This window comes from Marmota marmota, unplaced genomic scaffold, assembly GCF_001458135.2.
Source record: "Marmota marmota marmota unplaced genomic scaffold, marMar, whole genome shotgun sequence".
Classification (NCBI taxonomy): domain Eukaryota; kingdom Metazoa; phylum Chordata; class Mammalia; order Rodentia; family Sciuridae; genus Marmota; species Marmota marmota.
In genome coordinates, this window is record NW_026000240.1 from 1,876,558 (window position 1) to 1,898,946 (window position 22,389).

The following is a 22,389-nucleotide window of genomic DNA, read 5'->3' on the forward strand; positions in this document are numbered from 1 at the left end:
ATAATATTTTTGGATGATACCTATGCTTAGCAGACTAAGAGAAGCTATAACTAGGGTACCTGAAGAAAGGGATACTGAAACAAGATTTATTCCATAAGAACTTTACACGTGCTCAAAAATTAGAGGTGTACAGTATCCAGGTAAGCAGGGATAAGTTATACTACTGAAAACAGAAGGTGGAAACTTTATATAGCCATTAGATCTTCCAGGCCCCTTTTCCCATTTCTAGTCCTATAGAAGACCAGAGGTTTAATCTTAGAGAAACTTGAGTCTGAGAAGCTAGGTGCTGTGGAACTTGGAGGGGTGTAGGAAGAAGTTAGATTGAAAACAAGTGAATGAACGGGAAATCCATATACTGAAAAAGAAAATTCTAGCAATCTGGTTTATATTGCTGGCAGGAGATTAAGTATTCTTTAGAGTTACTGCGTGACACAAAAGACAAGAATGACATGAGGCAGAAGAGGAGAGTGAAAGAGTCAATTTATTCCTCTTCCATTATCTTCTAGTTAAACCCTCTAGTTTCATTCTCTGTTAAGAATGGAAAACAAGGATCACTGAATAGTTAAAGAACACCTCACATATAAAAAACTAAAGAAAATAAACTAACTATAAAATAAAAACACAGAGAATACTTGAAATATAAAACCTCAGAAAAACATTAGTTATCACGTTTATGAAATAAAAAAATGACAAAAAATCAGATAACAAGAAGGAACTCTTGGAAAATAGAACAGGATATTACCCCTCCCCACTAAATTCTAATTGAGAAAGCAGAATAGAGTCACTTTCAGACATGCTAAGACTCAAAAAAAAAAAAAATGAATAAATACCTCCCACCCAATCTTTTCTCAGGAATTTACTAGAGAATCACTTTAGGAAAACAAAAGAAAACTAAGAAGAAAATGTGACACGCAAGCAACATATCCTGATACAGTAAAGAGGCAAAGGGAACAGGGTAATGGCAAAGGGAAGTCCTTTTTGAGAATGTACAGCCAGTCTACAGAGTAACTACTGGAGCACAAAAATGGGAAGAAACTCCATCTGATTTAAGACCATTTATGTGTCCACATGTTGTGAAAAACTGTAGAGGCTTATTTAGACACATGGCTCTCAATACTATTAATTTTATTGACAGTGATAGGGATTATGTGTGGGTCACATAATAAGAGGCAGAATGAATGGTGTGGTAGGGGAACACAGTGGCAGTAAGTCCATAATGTTTAAAGTAGAAAACAGTAATATATACATGTTATTTAGAAATTAAGAGGTAAAGGCAAGGGAGTTTGCTTTGAAAATGGAAGATAACTGTTTAAAGAGGATGAAACTAGAGGCTGGTAGGAGATGACTATTACTTTTCATTATAAGGCTTTTTGATAACATACGAACTTTAAAATTAGAGTGTTATATCTTTAAAAAATTAATAAAAATGGCCAGGTGTGGTGGCGCACACCTATAATTCCAGCAGCTCAGGAGGCTAGGCAGGAGGATCACAAATTAAAAGTCAGCTTCAGCAACTTAGTGAGACCCTGTCTCAAACTAAAAAGTTAAAAATGTCTGGGGGTATGGCATGGTGGTTAAGTGCCCCTGGGTTCAATCCTTGGTATAAAAAATAAATAAATAAATAAAAGTACTCCAAACAAGTGTACAAAATGTTTTTCTTTTTGTTTAAGTATTTCATAAATCACCAGGGGTGCTTTACCACTGAACTAACTCCCCCTTCCCCCAAAACAAAACAAAACAAAACACAGCCCTTTAAATTTTGGGACAGGTTCTAAGTTACAGAGGCTGGTCTCAAACTTGTGATTCTCCTGTCCCATTTCCCCAATAGCTGGGATAACAAGCTTGTACTACTGCCCCCAGCACTTATTATTTTTATTTGCTCTCTTTACTTTTAAAGAAACTGCCAAGGTAATTTATAAGTTACTCAAATGGAATATATCCTATTATAAATGATACAAGTAAATCTAAGTGTGGTATAATATGTCAGGTTTGCATTCCTAAAACACCAATCTAAAAATACTTCCAAGTTCACATTTATCTTGTCTTTATCATGATTATTCAAAGGGTTACATAACTTTCACTAATGAAATTATAATATTCTAACTCTTCATAGATACACTGTCAGAAAATCAATCATTAAAAAACATTTCACTAACTTGTAATATATTTTTTTATAGTAAAACTTAAGTCAGTGGAAAATACCGAAAGAATTTACATGAATAGATAATTAAAGATTGCTATAATTAGAAGTAAAACATTTACCTGACATAGAGGGATCGCTTCTGGCTAGTTCGTAGAGAACCTGACCCTGAACTAATACTACTATTCATCATCTGCTCCCGTAAGTCATGTATTTTAGCTTCAAAACGACTGTACTCTGAAGGAAGGAAAAGAGAAATAATTTTATTTTATAGTCTCAAAAAAATAAGTTACCTAAAGATAAACTGCTAAATGTTTAAGCTGTTTCAAAATAGATTAAATGTGGTTAGAATTTAAAACAGTAAAATGCATAAGATTTTGTTCAACATGAAAACTTAAAAAATTATGAGCTTCTTAATGTGTCAGAAATTAAATTGCCTTAGAATTTTTCTACATTCATATAATATTTAATCAGTTAATGCAATTCCATGAATCAAACAGCACTATCAATCTTACCTTACTGTCTAAATAAATTAAGTGCATATGTTAAAAACCAGAATTTATTCTAATTTGTCTTAAAAAAAGCTATATTAATGAACTAGATGCTTTGATTACTAACCTTTAACAGTTAACCTTATATTCTTATGCAGAACTTATGCAGATCAATAATAAAAATGTGCTTTAACAAACTGATAAATTTTAACTAATAATTCGTAAGTTATCAAATGTCAAAATAAGATGCAAAAAAATCTGAAATAACATTCCTAAATATTTTTATTTAACACATTTTTATATAAAAGAATAATTTTGAAAATGGACTACTTTAAACTATATTATACATTAAGAACTACTCAATCTTTAACAAAAACTTGTAGCACTTTAAAAAAAATTATTGCAATTACAAAGTTGTACACATTTATGTCTTTTCTTTTAAATCAATGTTATATCAAACTTGATTTTCTTATAAACCTAGTCTTAGAACAAACAATTTGCTTGTGAGTTGTATAGCTTAAGAAGACAGAGTAAGAATAAATACTGCTGGGTCACTCTTCCTTTCATCATTGTCATATCATGTTTTTTAATGGATATTATGATTAACTGAGGCAACCAATTATTAAAAAACTCACATTACTATGTAACTATCATGACAAATCTTCTTTATTATATGTTGACACAGCTAAGATTTACAGATAGGTATATAGACCATGGGAGATATGTTTTGAGTTCCACCCCCTCTCTCCTCTGCAGAGGCTCACAATCATTGAGCTACATCCCCTGCCATTTTTATTTTTAATTTTGAGACAAAGTCATACAAAGTTGCCCAGGCTGGCCCTGGACTTGTGATCAGCCTTCTGAGTAGCTGAAATTATAGGCAGAAACACCATGCCTGGCTGAATTACTGTTTTAGTCACTTGGAATAATTCTTCCTTGGGTGTTAAGGCTGCCAAAGGGATACACATTAGGTTCATTTGTTTCTTTTTACTTTAAACTTCAATTTTTAGGGGCTGCTTTTTAAATTTTTTGTTTTTGTAAGTAAGTGAAATAAGTCAAAAGTCAAATCTTACAGCAAGAAGAATATTAAAAAGGATGTCCAGGGCTGGGGTTGTGGCTCAGTGGTAGAATGTTTGCCTAGATTGTGTGAAGCCCTGGGTTTGATTCTCAGCACCACATATATATAAAATAAAGGTCTACTGACAATTAAAAAAATACTTTAAAAAAATGAAGTTCAGCCTCTATCCTTTACTCATCCTATTCTGTCCTGTTCCTGATAAGTAAATATGTAAAGAAAAGCTTATTCCTCCATTTTTAGCAATATAAGCATATACACACATCCCTGTAAAACATTCATCTTTATTTTATTATATATGTATATAATATATAATTATGTGTATGAATACATGAAAACTTCCTTGCTTCTTTACTAGGGGTTGAACCTAGGACTTTGCAAAAGGTAGGCAGAAGTCCTACCACTAAGTTCACTTCCAGCCTCATCATCTTCTTTTTAAATGGTAAACTTATAGATTTCTCCTTTGTTTCTTCCCCACGAAATAGTAAGAATAGCCATATAGTCAGATGTTTCTCACTTTTTAAAAACCACTACATAATCTTTTTGTTTGCTTCATTAGTAAACCTGAAAATTGTTTTAATACTTCAGTTAACTTTTGGTGTTTATCCCAGTTTTATTCTTATGATTTGGGTTACGTGTGTGTGTGTGTGTGTGTGTGTGTGTGTAGAACCTTTACAAAATAACTGTGGCAGATTATATTTTCCAAAAGTGCTTCCACATGCTCTTATACAATGTAACTTTCATTTCCCCAACAAAAGGTGGAGTCTAATTCCCCTCTGTTTGAATTTGGGCTTTTTTCTGACTTGCTTATAACCAAGAAGTCCTGATGATCTTGTGTAATTTTCAAGGTTTGATTAAAACAGGCCAGGATGCCGAGGGGAAGCCAGACACTATGTAACAGGCCCTACTACTCTATAATAACCATACTGCAGATCAGATGATGGTTCTCTGAGTCCAAACTTCTAGCCAGGTGTAACTAAGGCACAAGATAATGGGAGTGAGGTCACCCTGGATCCTCCAAAGCAGCTAAAGCAGCTCATCCACTCTTTGAATTTTATATTCCATGAAATGAGCTCAGCTGATTATGCAAGGAATAGAAAAACCTTCCAGTCCTGCCTAAACTATATTTTTTTTTGTACCACAGATTGAACCCAGGGGTGCTTAACAACTGAGCCACATCCCTGGCCCTTTTTATATTTTATTTAGAGACAGGGTCTTTCTGAGTTGCTCTGGACCTTACTAAGTTGCTGAGGCTGCCTTTGAATTTGCAATCCTCCTGCCTCAGGTTCCCAAGACACTAAGATTACAGGTGTGAGCCACTGCACTCGGCCTAAATTCTAAATATACAGAATTCTTAGGATGGTTGTTTTGATCCATTAAGTTTCAAGGGAAGTTTGTCATGAAATAGTAGTAATAGGAATACAGTCTCACTGTATGGTTGGTTGATTTGTTAGAAAGAAGCAGGAGAGATAAGACAATGAGAAAGAATGAAAAAAATAGTAGTAGATTTGTCCTTTTTCTTTTTGTGGTGCTGATATCAAGCTATCAAACCCAGGGCCTTCATCATGCTGGGAAAGGGCTCAACCACTAAGCTAACTATACCTTTACTTGTTTGTCTTTGGTCACCTACTATAAGCAATCTTCTCAGATCTGATACGAAATATTATTCTCTTATATCTAGTTAAAAACTTTAAAACTACCAGAAAGCTTATTCCATTTTCATATCATCTTCAAACTCTCCCATTTTTCTGATAACTGTATTTTATTCAAATTGTCAGCAATTAAAGCCTTTTCATGTTCCATACTCTCTTCCTTATATCCATCTTAATGCCAACACCATTCCTCACAACAGTATCTCTTCTCATCGTTTTGAATGTTGACGGTTGTTTCTTTCCTCAGCAAGTATTTATACAAACAATATCATCCCAATTTTTTGTTGATGTGTTTGAATACAGCCTTTATAGGTGAAAGTACGTTTGACTGTGTTTGACTCTTCATGTTTCTTCATTATGTCCTATAATTGCCTTCTGATGAAATACTGCTGACAATACTTTTCTTCCTTTTAAAAGGGCTTTATTGGCGGTGTGGGGGTGGGGAGAATGTAACAGTAGTAGAGCATTTGCCTAGCTTGTGCAAGGCCCCAGGTTCAAATTCTTTGGTACTACCAAAGGGGCTTAAGGGAGTTTTTCCTAAGGAGTAAAGACAGAATTCCACAGTCTTTTTTTCTTTAAATATTTTTGTAGTATTTCTCAATACTGGTTATCATCTTGAATACATGAAATGTGCTTCTGATAGGTACTGAAATTTTTAATTAAAAAAGTTCTGTTTATAGGTTGTGTTGTTCTGTACTATTATTTTTTTATTGTACTTCTATTATGTACATACTGAATAATCTGCCAAATTTCATATCTGCAATTTCCAACTTTTTAAATTAATATATTTTTTAGAGATTGAAGCAATCACAAACTTCATTTTCCTGACCCATTTGAGAGTAACTTGTTTCTCTGATGTTTCATCATCCTGAATACTTCTACAAAAACATCACAATTGGGAAAGTAACATTAACAACCCAATAAAGTTTCACCAATAATGTCCTTTATATTAGAAGGCTCTAGTTCAAATTCATGTATTGCTTTTAGTTGCTGTATCTTTTAAGTCTTTCAGTTGGAATAGTGTCAAGTTTTCCCTGACTTTGTGATCTTGATATTGATGAGGATTACAGGTCAATTATTTTAATAGGATCTCTCTCAATTGGGGTTTTTCTGATGTTTCTAAATGATTACATTGTGGTTATACAATTTTGGCAGAAATATAACAGAAGAGATGTTATATTCTTCCCCAATGCACCCTATCAGGTGGTAAATAATTCTGATTTGTCCCATTACTAACTTTGATCACTTATATTGTATGTGATTACTTGATGAAGGTTATGTTTGCCAACTTTTTCTACTAGAAAATAATTTTTCTTTTTGTAAACACATTCCTGAAACATATACATTTCTTTGGTCTCATCAAACTTTCAATTAATTAATTCACACTGATAAGAACTCATGATTCCTAATTTATTTAAGTCCAATTTGATGCTGAAATTGTTCCTGATTTGGACAGTGGAAGTTCTGAGGTTTTATTTTTTGTCTTTGTTTTTAGAATATCTTCATTTTTTATTTTTTTGTGGTGCTGAGAATCGAACCCAGTGCCTCACCCATGCTAGGCAAGCACTCTACCACTTGAGCCACAACCCCAGCACCAATTTTGAGTCCTTTTGATGGCTCATTATTTGAGTACTTCCTTGCTTTTTGGCATAAGATATTACAAAATAAACTATGCCTGAGCCCTGAAACCAGCCATTTGTCCAAAAAGTCTTCGTAATTTTAGTGGGGAATAATATTTAGAAGGCAAGGTCTGGATGTTAGGTATCTTCATTGCTATTGGGTTGGCACTGAACCCAGGCCCCTGTCAGTGGGCAGAACTCTGGAGAAATATATATGCATACACACACACATAGGGAGCTATAGCTGGTTAATTGTGCTATGGGACCCAGACTGCTCCAGCCCCTTCATATCTATTTGCAGATGCACTGTATTCAAAATGTAGACTGTGCAAAAATCCTCACTGATGTTCTCAAATTATTCTACTGCATCTCTAGTAAGTACTGGTTGATTTGGGGGCATCTCCTGTTGTTTCTCCTATACAGAAGCTCATATCATAGGTGGTTCTAGCTAATAGCTTGTACATATCTGCTTGTATATTGGGATCCATGAGGATACTTTTCTCATCTACCTTTGTTGTAAATTTGTTAATAAACTTTGGTTTTGTTGCCTCATTTTGTTTGGGAGTGTGGGGTAGGGCAGAGGAGTTCTGGGCAATTCAGCTTTAAATCTGTGATTTCATTTGCATTTTCTATTAGTCACATTTGCTTTATGTTTCTATTATTTTAATTAGATCCCAGAAAACAATTTGGAAGTGCTGAGTTTTCAATATTTATTACTTTTGTTTTTAATATTTAAAATATAACTTATTTGTACATTTAAATAATTTTATTTTAAATAAATCATATGTTTAACAGTAAGCTTGTAAAATTTCTGAAAATCTAACAGCTGGGTCTCATAAGCTAGTCCGCTACAGTGTCTGGGAGTAAAGTAACTTCGGTGCTTCCTAGCTCTGTGTTCCCAGTTTCAATTTGCTTTTGGTTTGTAATTCCTTACTGCCTTAAAAGCTCTTCAATATTTAATAAGGCATTTCTTATATTTCACATAAGTAGCATTATCAGTTGATCTGATCAGTGGATATCTAGGTAATTTTTAGATTTTAGAAAATGTAAAACTTTCTATAAAAAGAGTATATTACTTTTTATATTGAGACAGGAAAAAAGTCTTTCCTAAGAAATAACTAAGTTATTATGAAGCATTTAAAATAAAGTCTCAGATTCTAAAAATTTAAGATACTGGAGAACTAATCAATTCCTGATAATTCCTGAAATTTGTAATTTATTCTGTTTATTCAGATTTTTGTATTTAATTCCTTATTTACTATTAACAATTCCTCAAAACATTTGTGTTTATGTTCAAAATACACTTCAAAACTCTCCAGAATGTTACTTTTTCTTTAAACTTCCTATTTCATTTACTTAATTAAGAGCCCTACCTTTTCCTTTTGTTTCAATCAGTCTTATCAATTTCCATTTACCTACCTGTGTATGTATTTTCATATTTTATTCTGGGAGAAGAATTTTGTCTCCCTTTTCAGTTAATTTATTTGCACCCCTCTCCTAGAAATCACATCAAAACTCATCTCAGCAAGACTACCATTGGGAAAGAACTATAATGTCATATAGGAGATTTTGCCACATAGCATTTTAGAATTTCTGGTACTAAACCAAATTTGTCATGAAACATGTTAGGGAGTTTCTGAAATGCTGAATGTAATTAAATATGTGCATGCTTATCTAGGGAGAGATGTTTAATAGCCATCCCCCCCCCCATTCTCCTTTTCAATTTCTAACTTTTATTCTCACTCCTAAATTAAAGGTAGGCATGGGGGGAATCTCTTCTAAATATGCAATCCTAATATGAAAATAAAAATTCATTTATACTTTATAATGAAAGATATTAAACACACTACTTAAAACTTGAAAGCAGTAACTTTCAGGGAACAGATACTGATTGTTCTAAAGAAGAAAACTGGGAAATTTTTGAGTAAAAAGTTAAGTTAGAATGAAAGATAAGACTGTTAGAGTAGGTAGACAGACATGAGCAAGGGGATGAGAGAAGGGAAAATAGGGGTTCATTCCACTTGGGTGATGGAGAACCTTGTCCATAAACCACCTCCTTCATAGTCAGACTACGAGCTTCTTAAAACTAATAAGAACTGAATATATCCAGCTTAAGGGACTTTCTAATTTTGAAGCATATGCTGAGCACTGAGGAATTGTCCTTTGAGTGACCCATGGCTCACTGTAATATCATTCACACTGTAGTTTTGACAGCATCCCCCCACAATGGGTTTCATATAGGTACTGATGGGAAAATTTCCAACATGGTAAAATTGGCACAGGCTCATTAATGCATGGCATTAATGCTCCATTAATGAAACCCCCCTCTTCATTAATGCTCCATTAATGAAGAGGGGGGTTTCCAGACCAAGCAACAGTATCTGCCACAAGCAAAACCCCAGGCTACCTCCTCTCTTAGGAGAGCCACTCCATGTTCTCTACAGTGTGATTTTGTTTTGCTAAATATTTCCTTTATGCTTATACTATCTGTATCTCTACAGAAGAACCCATTGCCTGGTAACATAATGATATAGGAAAGAAACTGGGAACATAGGAAAGTAAAATAAAATTAATTATGAATACGCTACTGAAAATCACTACATGAAATGACAAATGTTTGCAAAGAAGCGACACTCCTCCATTGCAACTTCCCCAAACAGTTTCTACTCCTTCTCTCTCTAGCTGGTACCAGAAATAATAATGGAAATGAAATGAGGAGACTGGGGGGCTGAAATTCCACTTCTGTAACTCCACTTTAAATTAAATTAAAGCTTTGAAACTCATTATGGCCAAACCTCTCACCTTTCCTAGACTTCACTTTAGTCACTTGAAAACTAGAGATTATAATATCAATCTCAAACATCTCCCCTTATGAGAAATGTCTCACAAAAGAAGGACATAACTAATGGGAAAGAGAAAGTTTATTTTTTTCCTCTTTATCTCTTTCCTTTAAAATATCAATGCAGTAGAACTAGTATTTCCTGAATCAAAAATTGAGATGTAAGATTTAAAAGTTGGCATAGTACTCCTGAGGAACAATGAGACAAAACATTTGAGGTTTGGGCTTTCCATGAAAGGAGGAAGCTTTTAGTGTGTAGTTGAGAGAGTGAGTTCAGGGTGTGGGGACTCACCCAGTACCTCATCTGACATAAAAGATTATCTAAGCTTCAGACATTTGAGATTTGATGGATGCAGAAAAATAGTGTTGCTGGAGCTTCCCTTATTTAAGTATAGTAATTTCTGGAAAATGAGGTCAGCATAAATTCCCTAAGGAGTTTGATGGTCCTGAAGTAAATGAAAAGACATTCATATCTGTACAGACAAAAATGTTATTAAAAACTTTCTCATCTTTCATTTTGTTCTCCTAAAAACCCATTTGTCTATCCTAAAGAAACCTATTTGATTTTCTTACAGAAGCTCCTCCTTGCCCTATTAAGTTAGGTATATAAGCTTTAATTATATCTACCATTGGCTATTTCTTTTGCTGGCTCTATATACTTATTAATTAACCCCTCCCCCCACTGCCCCTTTCCTGAACCTTAGTGTAAAGGAAAAGTTTTCCCTTACAAAGAGCTAGAAGAAACCTTTTTTAAATTTAATTTTTTTTTTTTAGTTGTAGGTGGTCACAATACCTCTTTTACTTATTTATTTTTATATAGTGCCGAGGAACAAACCCAGTGCCTTACACTGATAGGTAGAGTACTCTACTGATGAGTCACAATCCCAGCACAGAGGAAATCTTAACCACTTAACAGTTGTGTAACTAGTAAACTGCTTAGCCTCTCTGTATCTGAGTTTACTCAACTACAATGTAAAATGGGGTAACAGTGAACAGTGTCTTCATAGGATTAGCAGGGGAACAAAGAGCAAATAAATTTAACAAGGTTAGTATCATGCATGGCACACAATTTTTATTATTATATTCTATCATCAATTCACAGAAGATTCTTGAACTACTGACTAGGAAGTGTTAAAACTTATAATTTCTGATGGATTAAAACTATTATGGTACTTCCAATTCCCATGTTTAAGTTTTTGGAGTTAACAAAATTATAACGAATTGGGATATAAGATCCCTTTAAATGTCTTATAGAGATTATTTTTTTCTCCTATTTAGAATCTAAGACATGAAAGTTCAAAGAATTCAGACATAAAAACCTGTAATAGTACTTTATGTAAGATTAAAAGGCAAGCCACAGATCCAGAAAGATAAAAAATTAACCCTAACAAAAGTTTACCTCATTTTTCCGTTTGTATGTATTTTTATGTATGTCAGATTATTAATGAAGCAGTGAATTCTAAGGGATTCATTTTTAATAAAGATACTAACTGTAAGACAACAATTATTGAAGTATCAGGTAACTCCTTTTTTACTTCTTAAAATGGCCAATTCACTGAGAAAGAAACTGTGAGTCTTCACTTTATATCCTTGGCCCTCACAGAAGTTACTTTGATGATATAGAGTGTGTTTTTTTAAAAAAAAGTGCCATAGAACAAAAATGCGTCTGTCAAAAATATGTAACTAATATTAAAACAAAATGTGAACCTATAATGTCACTGCCTAATAAGCAGAAGTAAGGTACAAGGAAGACAGGCCAGTTTTCAAAATACCCAAAGCCTATTTTTAAATTTTAATTGTTCTCCCTTTGTTCTTTTGTTATTCTTGACCTAGGATATTATTTTTTCTTGAAGCTCATCTAAATCCTATCCATTGTTCAGGTGTCCATTGCTCAATAGCACCAATCCTATTCTGTCATCTTTTATCATGCTAAGCAATAAGATCTTCCTCCTTTGGAATTTCTAAGGCAGTTCTCACATTCCATGCTCTGCTGATACTTACTTTGGGGTTATTAGGCAATGGAATACATTTATTTAGGTAAAATTGAAATAAACAATAAGCAAATAGGAACATAAACAGACACTTACAAACTCTGCTAAACATCATAAAAAGAAAAATATTACAGTGCTCTGAGAGGGAGCCAGTCATCTCAAGAATACGAAAAAAGAGTAGAATGAGAAAGAACACAGTAAGCAGAGAATTAGGAAATAACTGGGTTTAGACGGGGATTTCAAAGGAGGACTGTATGGTTAGAGCTTAAGGAGGAAAAGAGAGGGTGGAGGTCATGCAGTGAAGCCATATGTGTTGTGCTGTGCACAATCACAAAAGGCCTTACATCCCTACTAAAGGGTTTGGATTTTATTCAGAGTACAATGGGAAATGTTTTACATGGGGAACGATATAACTCAATCATTGTATTAAAAAACATCATTTGGCTGATGAACAAAAAATGGATTGGAGAAAAGAAAGAAAGGGTGCGGAGGCCTGTTAAGGACTATTAGAGCAATTCAGGCTTTGGCTAGGCTAGTGGCTGTCATCACGATGTTGTAAAACAGAAAGAAGCCAAGGATGACTCCTAGGTTTCTGACTTAAGTGTGAATAGAGATGCCATTTACTGAGACAGAAGAAGAATTAAGTTTCAGGCTTAGTTTTAAATTTGAAACACCAGGGAGAAATGCTGAAGAAATCAAATAGGACTGATATGTTTGGTGGTGTTTAGGAGATGTTTAGAAAGAACATACACATATAAGAATAATCAACTAGATACTCATTTGCAATATCAAGAGTATGAAAATTATCATTGGTATAAAAATTGCTCTTTATCAAGATTAGAATAGTACCAAATACAATTAAAAAAGAGTATTGACCTGAAAGATTCAAAGAAGTATAGAAATCACAAAAAGGAACAAAAACAAACAAACAAACAAAAAACAGCACAAGCACAGTAAGGATAATCCAAGAGGGAAATTCCTGAACCTATAACTATCTGGGGAAAAGGGTCCTTGCCATCTGTCAGAGGCAAGTATATTTAGTACATAGAGGGGTACATTAAGTCTAATTAAGAGCCACTAACTTATCAGGCATTGGAACAGTCATTCTTTCTATTAACCAATTTTTTATCCCCTTATAAGTAACTTGGTATTTTTGCTTGGGTGTCAAAGATACTTTCTTGATAAACATATAACTAGAATGTCAAAATTTTGGCCATTCTGGGTTTCCATAGGTTATGCTGTTCCCTTTCAATAAAGATTCACTTCTTTTTATTTCAAGAAAAGCTTTCTTGACTGCACTGAGTTATAATTTCAAATCTTCTCTTCCTTTTAAAAATATTCTTCTGGAAGTCTAATTTACATACGTGTGTGTGTGTGTGTTTGTGTGTGTATACACATACACATTGCATAGATATAATTGTCTTCCATTGCCAATATTTTCTTTCTAATCTTTTTAGAGTCTCCTCATTTTTCTTTTCATTTTATTTACTCTTCATATTGTATCCTCAAGATCCCCAACTGAGTTTCTGCAGTATCTCTGTCTTTGTGTTCCAATTTCACTAACTGCTTTGCTTTCTTCTTTCCTGGGTACTGCTAGCTCAAAGTGAGTTTCTTTTGGTTACTGAGTCATTTTTTCCTGGGATTCTTATATTTCTACTGTGTAGTCTTCTTTCAAAGTAAATCCATAAATTGCTAATGACATTAAGGTTAAAAAATTCATCTGTGTCAATATTTTATTGTATCTGTATATGAGTATATATGTGTAATTTTCTATACCTTCTTATTAATATTTTTTATGACTGCCAGGCTAGTTACTTTACAATTATCTATTATGAATAAATTGTATTGTGCTGGATCAGCTATTTGCAGAAAGCTTGGGGTAGAGGGGAAACAGAAGCACAGGTAATTTTCACAAGCTTTAACAAAGATTGTCACAAGCTTTAACAAAGACTGCTTTATCCAAATATGGGTCCTCTAGTTATCTAAACAAAACCATATCATGAATGGTTTCTATTTTAGTCTACTTCCCACATTCTCATGAGGCTTGTTATAAAATAGAAGGAATCATGTTGTTACACCTCAAAAATGAATCCCTTGCCTTTAGGAAGTACACTTTTGTATCATATTCTAAGTTTTACTATATAGAGCATTACTGACAATTCATGTTTTTAAAAAAATTTTTTGTCAATGGACCTTTATTTTATTTATTTATATGCGATGCTGAGAATCAAAACCAAGTACCCTACACATGCTAGGCAAGTGCTCTACCATTGCACTACAATCCCAGCCCAGGACAACTCGTTTTTACTCTTTCCCTCCTGGATTCTGCAGCCAGTAAGCTTTGTTTAAGCAGCCTTGCCTATATTTTGTTGTCCAGGTAATAACATGTCTTTGCAGTTTTGCTTAACATGAGGTATAACTGTGTGGACAAAAGTATTTGTGTATGTTTTATCCTCCTTGTTGCTTTTATGTGTTTTCTAGGGAGGTCAGGAAGCAGATAATGACTAACACTTTATCATTAAAAAAAAGAAAGAAAGAAAGAAAGAAAGAAAGAAAAAAGATATAACTTTTTAGTTAAGTACTGGAGATTGAACCTAGGGGCAGGCACTTAACCACTGAGCCACATCCACAGCCCTTTTTTATATTTTATTTAGAGAGAAGGTCTTGATGAGTTGCTTAGGGCTTTTCTGCTGAGGCTGGTATTGAACTTGCGATCCTCTTGCCTCAGGCTTCCAAGCTACTGTGCCCGGTAAAAAGTCATATCTTTCTAAACGTACACGGAGAGGCTGTCTATAAAATCAAACATCCAGGGATTGTATTTAGGCTCTTACATAATGTACTTATTGGGTGGGACTGTGTTGGCCAGAAGATAAAAGCATGTATAGCCACACTGGGAGATTTGTTTTTCACAAAAATCAATGAATTGGCATTCTGACTTTCTATGTTAGTTCCTACTGTTTTGGCTCACAGTGAATTTGTTTGGAATTTATCCTTTTCAACTACTGAACCTAAAAGGTTGACATTTACTAGACTGAGAGAACCTACTGCATATTATGGAATGCCAAGCAATGCCCAATATGCTACTTTCATCAGCTTAAAAAAGTGGGGGTGTATTACAAAAATAAATTCTATTGTAAGAAAAGAAAAATAAATGTAACTTTGCTAATCATAAAATGTTTCATTTAATTCCTAAATCGTGCAAGGTTTCTTTAATTTCTAAATTATAAACAGTATTTCATTTAGCCCCTTCATCATATCATGTTTTCCTTTATCGTGTTGTTTATGAACATCAAGAAGTACACTCTGTATTCTTTTGGGTGTTTGAGCTTTTTAAATTCCACTGAGGATTTACTGGAAAAATGATTATATTGATGCACACTGTAGTCTTATATATGTTTAATATGATGTTACCTCAAAGTTTCCATTACCTCTTTCTTCCCCCAGGAATTAGTAGTCATGTCAATGAGATTTTACTATCTAGAAACACATTATATCTCAAACTTGCACTTTTCTTTTCGTTTTAAAAAGCAATAAGAATTATTAGAAACATAACTTAAAACCTGACATTAATAAATACCATCTGATTTAAAAGAAAAAATTTGTGTGGCTTTTTGGGGCAATATTACTTGTTTTACTTATGGTTTTTATTAATCTGGTAAAAGATTTTAAAAGGTATGCATTTGGTTAGAGGTTAGATTTTTAAAAAGAAACACTTAAAAATTAATCCAGATAATGGTAATATGCTCCAAAGAGACTGTAGATAAAAGTTCCTATATCTTATTAAAAAAACACTTTTGATCTTGAAAATGGATTAGATTTGTACTAAACAAATAACAACAGATTAACAAATCAGAACAAAATATGAAAAAAGAAAGTTTAATTTGGATATTAAACATTATCAAGAGGAAGAATTTTAAAAACTGAAAAGAACAGTAATCATAGTAAGAATTTTATTACCTTCAGGTCGATATTGTGCAACAATTGTTACAGCTTGGCCAGCATTTTTCAATGCGGCTGCTGCCTGCTCATGACTGGCAGCTCTGAGATCAACACTGTTTACCTGTAAATCAAACCAAATCTTAATTTGAGAGAAAATAATCACTTTGATTAGAAATTACAATGGCTTGCTGTTTGGGTAGGCACAGATTAGTTACAATAATTTTACTATTAAAATATATTTTACAATAAAACAAAAAATACTGTCATTCAAAACAATTTTATACACTAAAAGTATTTGCTTACTGTCAATTGAGTAAAACAAAAACATCTTCCACCCCTGAAACTGTCTAGAAGGTTGACTCTATTGATTGACAAATACACCTCAATTTGACTACCTGAGAAATTAACAAGCATTATTTTGCACATTTCTTTTCACTAGTAAGTAGCTCCAGCAACGGAAAGAAAATTTGTTTTTGCTTATAACATCTGTTCACTTTCTACTACATTTTCAACCCAGAAAGCTCAACTTAGTTCCAATTGTTTCTTCCTCTCACAAACTAAAGCCTTTTATTCTTTTGGTTTAATAGAAAAATAATGACTTTTTAAAGAGTACTAAAATAGTTCATATTTCAAAGACTGATTTCAACAAAGTAAATGTTAACTAAATCAGGAGATTTTTTTTTTTTTTTGAGTAAAGGGACTTCCTTGGGTGACACAATTACTAAGGTGACCAATCCTACTCCAGAATAAGAAGCAATTTTTATTCTGAAAGCTTGCCAATACTTCAAGGCACACTATCTTAAAACTGTTTTTCCACTCAGAACAACTTAAGAGACATTCACAGAAACATTATAATTGAATGTATTAAACGTAAATATTTAATTTTTAAAAATGAAGAACCAGCAATGAATAGAATTCTGCAGTGCTTAGACCTTCACTGAAAATTTCTGAACAGGAAGAACCATCATGTCATTTTCATATGAAAATCTGTTTCAAGATCTAACTTAAAATCTGTTAAAGATCACATACCACTTTTCAAAAATTTGATAAGCCCAGAAATTCTTAGGATCATAAAATTTTTACACAAGGAACATTTTAACTATATAAAAATCTGATGCTTTCTTTATATTATCTATAAGGACATTATTATGCGACTAAATTAAAACACACCACTAGTGAATAAAAATAAAGATCTGAAAACCCCAACCTAAATAAATGCAATATAATGTGGTTATCAGAAAATATCTCTAGCTGAAGATGGTTACATACAAAATACTTCGTGCATAAAGAAAATTCTCTTAATTCCCAGGAGAACAAATTAGGAAGGAAATTTAAAGGAAGATAAACTTTCATAAATTATTGTAGAAAAGATTAAAACTTTTAATGTTTGGTTACTCTTATAGTATAGTATGTATTTTCTAACTATTTACAACTTTTTTGTGTCTTTGAATTTAAAATGTCTTTCTTGGGCTGGAGTTGTAGCTCAGTGGTAAGGTGCTCATCTCGTGTGTGAGGCACTGGGTTTGATCCTTAGCACCACATAAAAATAAATAAAGGTACATAACTAATAAACAAACAAACAAACAAACAAGTCTTTCTTAGAAACAGCATAAAAATTGAATTCTGTTTTGTAATCTACCTTATCAGACTTTGCCTTTAAATGGAGCAGTTAATCCATTTACATTTAATCAAATTATTGTTAGACTCATATAATTAATTTTGCTATTTGTTTTCCATTACTATTTTTTGATTTTAAAATTTTGCTATTTGTTTACCATTACTACTTCTTTTGTGTTCAACAGAAATTTTCTAGTGTACTATTTAAATTCTCCTGTAATTTCTTTCATTACACATATCTGAGTCATTTCTTAGTGGTTGCTGTGGGTCATAATTGGCATCTTTTAACCAGGCATGGTGGTGAACACCTCTAATCCCAGTGACTTAGGTGGCCAAGACAAGAGGTTCACAAGCTCAAGGACAGCCACAACAATTTAGTGAGGCCCTAGGCAACTCAGCAAGATCCTGTCTCAAAAAAATAAAAAAGGGATGGAGATATTAAATACTGACATATTTAAAATACTTGATTTAATGCATTCGCCTAGGAAATTCAACATGTGGATTTCCCTAAGGATAATTTATATCACTTGCTTTTTTCTCCTGTGTATGGGTAATTACTTTTTTGGATTTCTCATAATTTTTTGTTGATAACTGGACATTAATATAAAATCTGGCAACTCTGGATGTGAGACCCACAACTTTATCTGGGGCTTACTGCTATTGTTTGTTATAGCTGTTTGTTTAGTGACTTTCGGAATTCCACAAAGGTCATATTCTTTGTTGTGTGGGGCCACTGAATTTTCTGCCAGGTAAGCTTACTGGTTACTTAATGATTGGAAAGATTTCATTAATTGCCTGGAATTAAAAAGTCCCCACTCTTTGCAAATGGTTCTATATGCTTGTAGGCTTTCAACATTCAGACAGGCGGTTGAAACATGCCTTGATCTTTACTTTCTGCTTGCACAGAGCCCAAGATTCAACCAGAGATGAGAGACAGCCCTGAACTAGATCCCAAGGATATGTTGAAGGTTTTCAAAGGCCCTGTGGAGAATTTATTTTCCAGCTTTTTCTTTTAAGCTTTTTGATAAGCCTACTGTTTACAAGAACTATTATTAGATACTTCAGGAAGTCATATTATTCATGTTCTTGTATTGACAATTATCCTGGGATAAAAAGCTTTTTATGAGGAGCTTAGAATCAGGTCAAATTATAGACAGCCTTGTAAATGTTATTCTAGGAACTACAAGATGGTCAAGTTATGACAGTCCCCCAAAGCTTCTTATAATTGCATATTACTTTACATACCTACCAGTAATGAATGAGAGTTGGCTCCACATTCTCTCCAATAAAGGTTGCTTTTTTAAATTTTTTTTTAGCCATATAATTTGGTGGGATATGGTATTTCAAATGGCTTTAAAAACATTTATTTTTTTAGCTGGGTGGTGGAACATACATGTTATTTCAGCAACTCAGGAGGCTAGGCAGGAGAATTCTAAGTTTGAGGCCAGCCTCAGCAACTTAGTGAGACCCTCAACAATTTAGTAAGACCCTGTCTCAAAATAAAAATTAAAAAAAGGCTGGAGATGTAGCTCGGTTCAATCCCCAGTAGACCCCTCACCGCCCAATCTATTTTTTTATTTAGGCATCAGCATTTTTTAGTTTGGACAAATGTTTATGTCATATACCTGCCACCACAGAAAAATTGTTTCACTCCTACCCAATTCCTTCAAAACCCCTTTATTCATTGGGATTTTACGTTCCCTGATGCCTAATATCAATGAGCATGTGAAAAGGTATTACATGCTCATTGATAATTTATGTATCTTCTTATGGGAAATATCTGTTCAAATCTTTTGCACATTTTAAAACTGGGTTCCTAATTGTTTTATTGTTGATGTGTAGGAGATATTTATATAGTCTGGATAAAAGTCTTTCATCAGATATATATACTAATTATATTTTTTACCACGGTGTGGCTTGCCTGTTTGGATTCTAAATGGTATCTTTTTTTTTTTTTTTTAAATGATTAGTGTTTTATGCTACTTGTCTATGGAGTTGCTGCCTAACCCAGAGTTGCAATGATATTCTCTTATGTTTTTTTCCTGAAAGTTTATGGCTCTAGGTTTTCCATGTAGATCTACAATCTATCTAGAGTTAAGTTTTAAGTCTGGAGTAAGACTGTTTCAGGTTCATGTTTTTATTAGATAGCCAGTTGTTTCAGAACTATTAGCTAAAAAGATTTTCCCTTTTTCACTGAACTGACTCTGTCCTTTTGATCCTATTTAAGAAATTTCCTTAATCCAAGTTCATTAACAATTTTTTTGTACACCTTCTCGTATAACTTTAGTTCTATGATCTACAATCAATTTCAAATTAAATTCTGTACATGATGTGAGGTAAAGTCTTTTTGTCTGTTTACTTCATCAATTTCAGAAGAGGGTGTTACAGTCTCCAAGTGCGACTATGAATTTTATTTTTCTTCTTAGTTTTCACAATTTTTGCTTCATATATTTTTAAAGGATTCTTAGGTAGGTGCATACTTAGGACTAAAATTTGACAAAATGCTATTATTATAATGAAATATATTTAGAATAACACTGTTTGTCCTGAGATCTATTTTGTCTCAAACTAATAAAGTACTTTCATATGGTGTTTGCATGATGAAGTTTTTTCCATCCTTTTACTTAAAACACATTGAAGTGAATTCCTGAAACTGTTTGATCTTGCTTTTGTGAACCAAACTGACAATTTCTGCATCTTAAATAGTTTTTACTATAATGCTGTTATTAACAGAACTGGATTTCAATCTCTCATCTTAGTACTGTTTTTTAAACTTACCCTGCATATTCCTTTCTGTTATAGTTTAGATATGAGAAGTTCATGTATTAGGCAATGAAGGAATGTTCAGATGAAATGATTAGATTAGGAGAACTATCCATTTGCTGGATTAATTATCTGAGTGGTCTACTGGGCTGAAACTATAGGCAGGTGGGTGTGGCTGAAGGAAGTAGGTCACTGGGGGCATGCCATTAGGGATTATATCTCCTCCCTTCCTTCCATGCTCTTACTCTCTCTTTTCTCGTTGCCAGGAGTTGAGTAGCTTCCCTCAAGTACACCCTTCCCCTATGATGATCTGCCTCATCCCAGGCCAAAAGCAATGGAGTCATTTGACCATGGACTGAGACTTCTGAAACCATAAGCCCCACATAAACTTTTCCTAAGTTGCTCTAGTCAGATATCTTGGTCACAGCAACAGAAAGCTGACAATCACACTTCCCTTTATATGTGTGTGTGTGTGTGTGTGTGTAACATTTATTTTTTTTCCATTTAATCTCCTGTATTGATTTCAAAACTATACATCTTTGTGGTGTTTTCAGTGTGTTCACTAGATATAATAATATGTAGCTACAAATTATTATTTTCTCCCAATTTTACACCACTTCACAAAACTATGTAAGAAATAACCGTATAATCCCATCTTTCCTTTCCAATTGTGTTGTGATGGTCTTATTTTTCATTTCTACACATGTTGCAATCCCTACACTGCTTTTATTTTCTATCAATTGTCTAATAGAGTAATATCTAAAATTATTTTTAAAAATTTAAGAAGAGATCTTTTATATTCACTCAGGAATTTTCCTTTTTTCTGTTTTTCCTAATTCCCTTCTGCAGATCTAGGGTTCCATCTGTACATTTTCTCTTCAATCAAGACAATTTCTTCAATATTTTCTTACTGATCTGCAAAAGATGACAAATTCTCTCCACTACTGTCCGTGTCTTTACTTCATTTCTGATGAATATTTCTCGGTATACAGAATTCCACATTAACAATTTTTTATTTCAGCACTGTAAACACACCATTCAATCGTGTTAAGTCTTCTAATGTGTCTAGAGAAAAGTCAGCTGACATTTGTATTGCTATTCCTGTATGTGGAATATGTTATTTTTTGCTTGCTTCTAAGTCATGCTCCAAAGTGCAGGTTTCTAGCACTTTGTGATGTAGACAGGTCTGGTTTTCTATGTATCCTGAGCTTCACAGATATGTGGGTTGATATTTTTCATCACTTTTGTTAGGTCTTTTTTTTGGTCTCCTCTTTAAAAAAATTCTGTCTCCTCTTCTGTAGAGATGCTGTCTGATTTTGTTCCACACATTTTGCATGCTTTGTGTTGACTTTTCTTTTTAACCTCTGCAATTCCACCCCATGTTTCAATTTGGAAACTTCCTTTTATCTACATTCAAGTGTATGGATTCTTTCCTCTGCTGATTTCAGTGTATTATTAAGTCTTTTTTAAATAAAATTTTCATCTCTGATAGTTTTTAACTTCTAGCAATTCCATATGATTCATTTTCTGTAGTTTCTATGTCTTTACTGAAATTCTGTCATTTCTTCATTCCTACTATCTTTACCTCTGGATCCTTAAGCATTTTTTATCACCATCATGATTTTACAATAATCATTTTATTTTATTTTTAACTTTTTTGGTAGCATTGGGTCTGAGCCCAGAAGTTCTCTACCACTAAGCTATACTCCCAATTCTTTTTGAGACAGGTGAGGCTAATCTCAAACTTGTGATTCTCCTGCCTCAGCCTTCCAAACTATTAGGATTATAGGTGTGTACCACCAAACCTACTTACCAGATTGTTTTGTTAGGTTAAGAGTGATGGATTCTTGGTGCTGGGGATGTAGTCTATGATAGAGTGCTTGCCTAGCATGTATGAGACCCTGGGTTCAATCCCTAGTACTATGAAAAAGAAAAAAAGTGATGGATTCTTGAGCATTTCTATATCCTAATACTGCAAGAAGGCTCTATTTTTGCCCTAAAATTCTTTTGCAATAACTACTATTCTTGGGTAGTACTAGTACTATGCTTTTAAAATTATTTAGCCTTAAACATGTAAATGCAGTTTTCATTAATATACAGTAGCACTGTATATTAATAGTGTTATTTTCTAATTGTAGTGCATAATCCTTAATAAAGAATTGCTTGCTACATATTTGAAAACTCAAGTGCCCAAGATTTATTTTCATTTAAACACTAGTTGAAACAATTAAAAATTGGTTTCTACTTTTTTTTTTTTTTTTTA

General features: G+C 33.3%; 1 protein-coding gene across 29 annotated transcripts in view; it reads right to left on the reverse strand.

Moving 5' to 3' along the window:
* Positions 1–22,389, reverse strand: part of Dlg1 (discs large MAGUK scaffold protein 1) — a 274,457-nt gene that overhangs the window by 47,468 nt on the left and 204,600 nt on the right. For all 29 annotated transcript variants that reach the window (XM_048794405.1, XM_048794414.1, XM_048794407.1 and 26 more), the window contains 2 exons: positions 15,765–15,867; positions 2,263–2,377 (listed from right to left, as the gene is read on the reverse strand). In XM_048794405.1, coding sequence (XP_048650362.1) covers positions 2,263–2,377; positions 15,765–15,867 — 218 coding nt within the window. The remainder of the gene's footprint in view (positions 1–2,262; positions 2,378–15,764; positions 15,868–22,389) is intronic.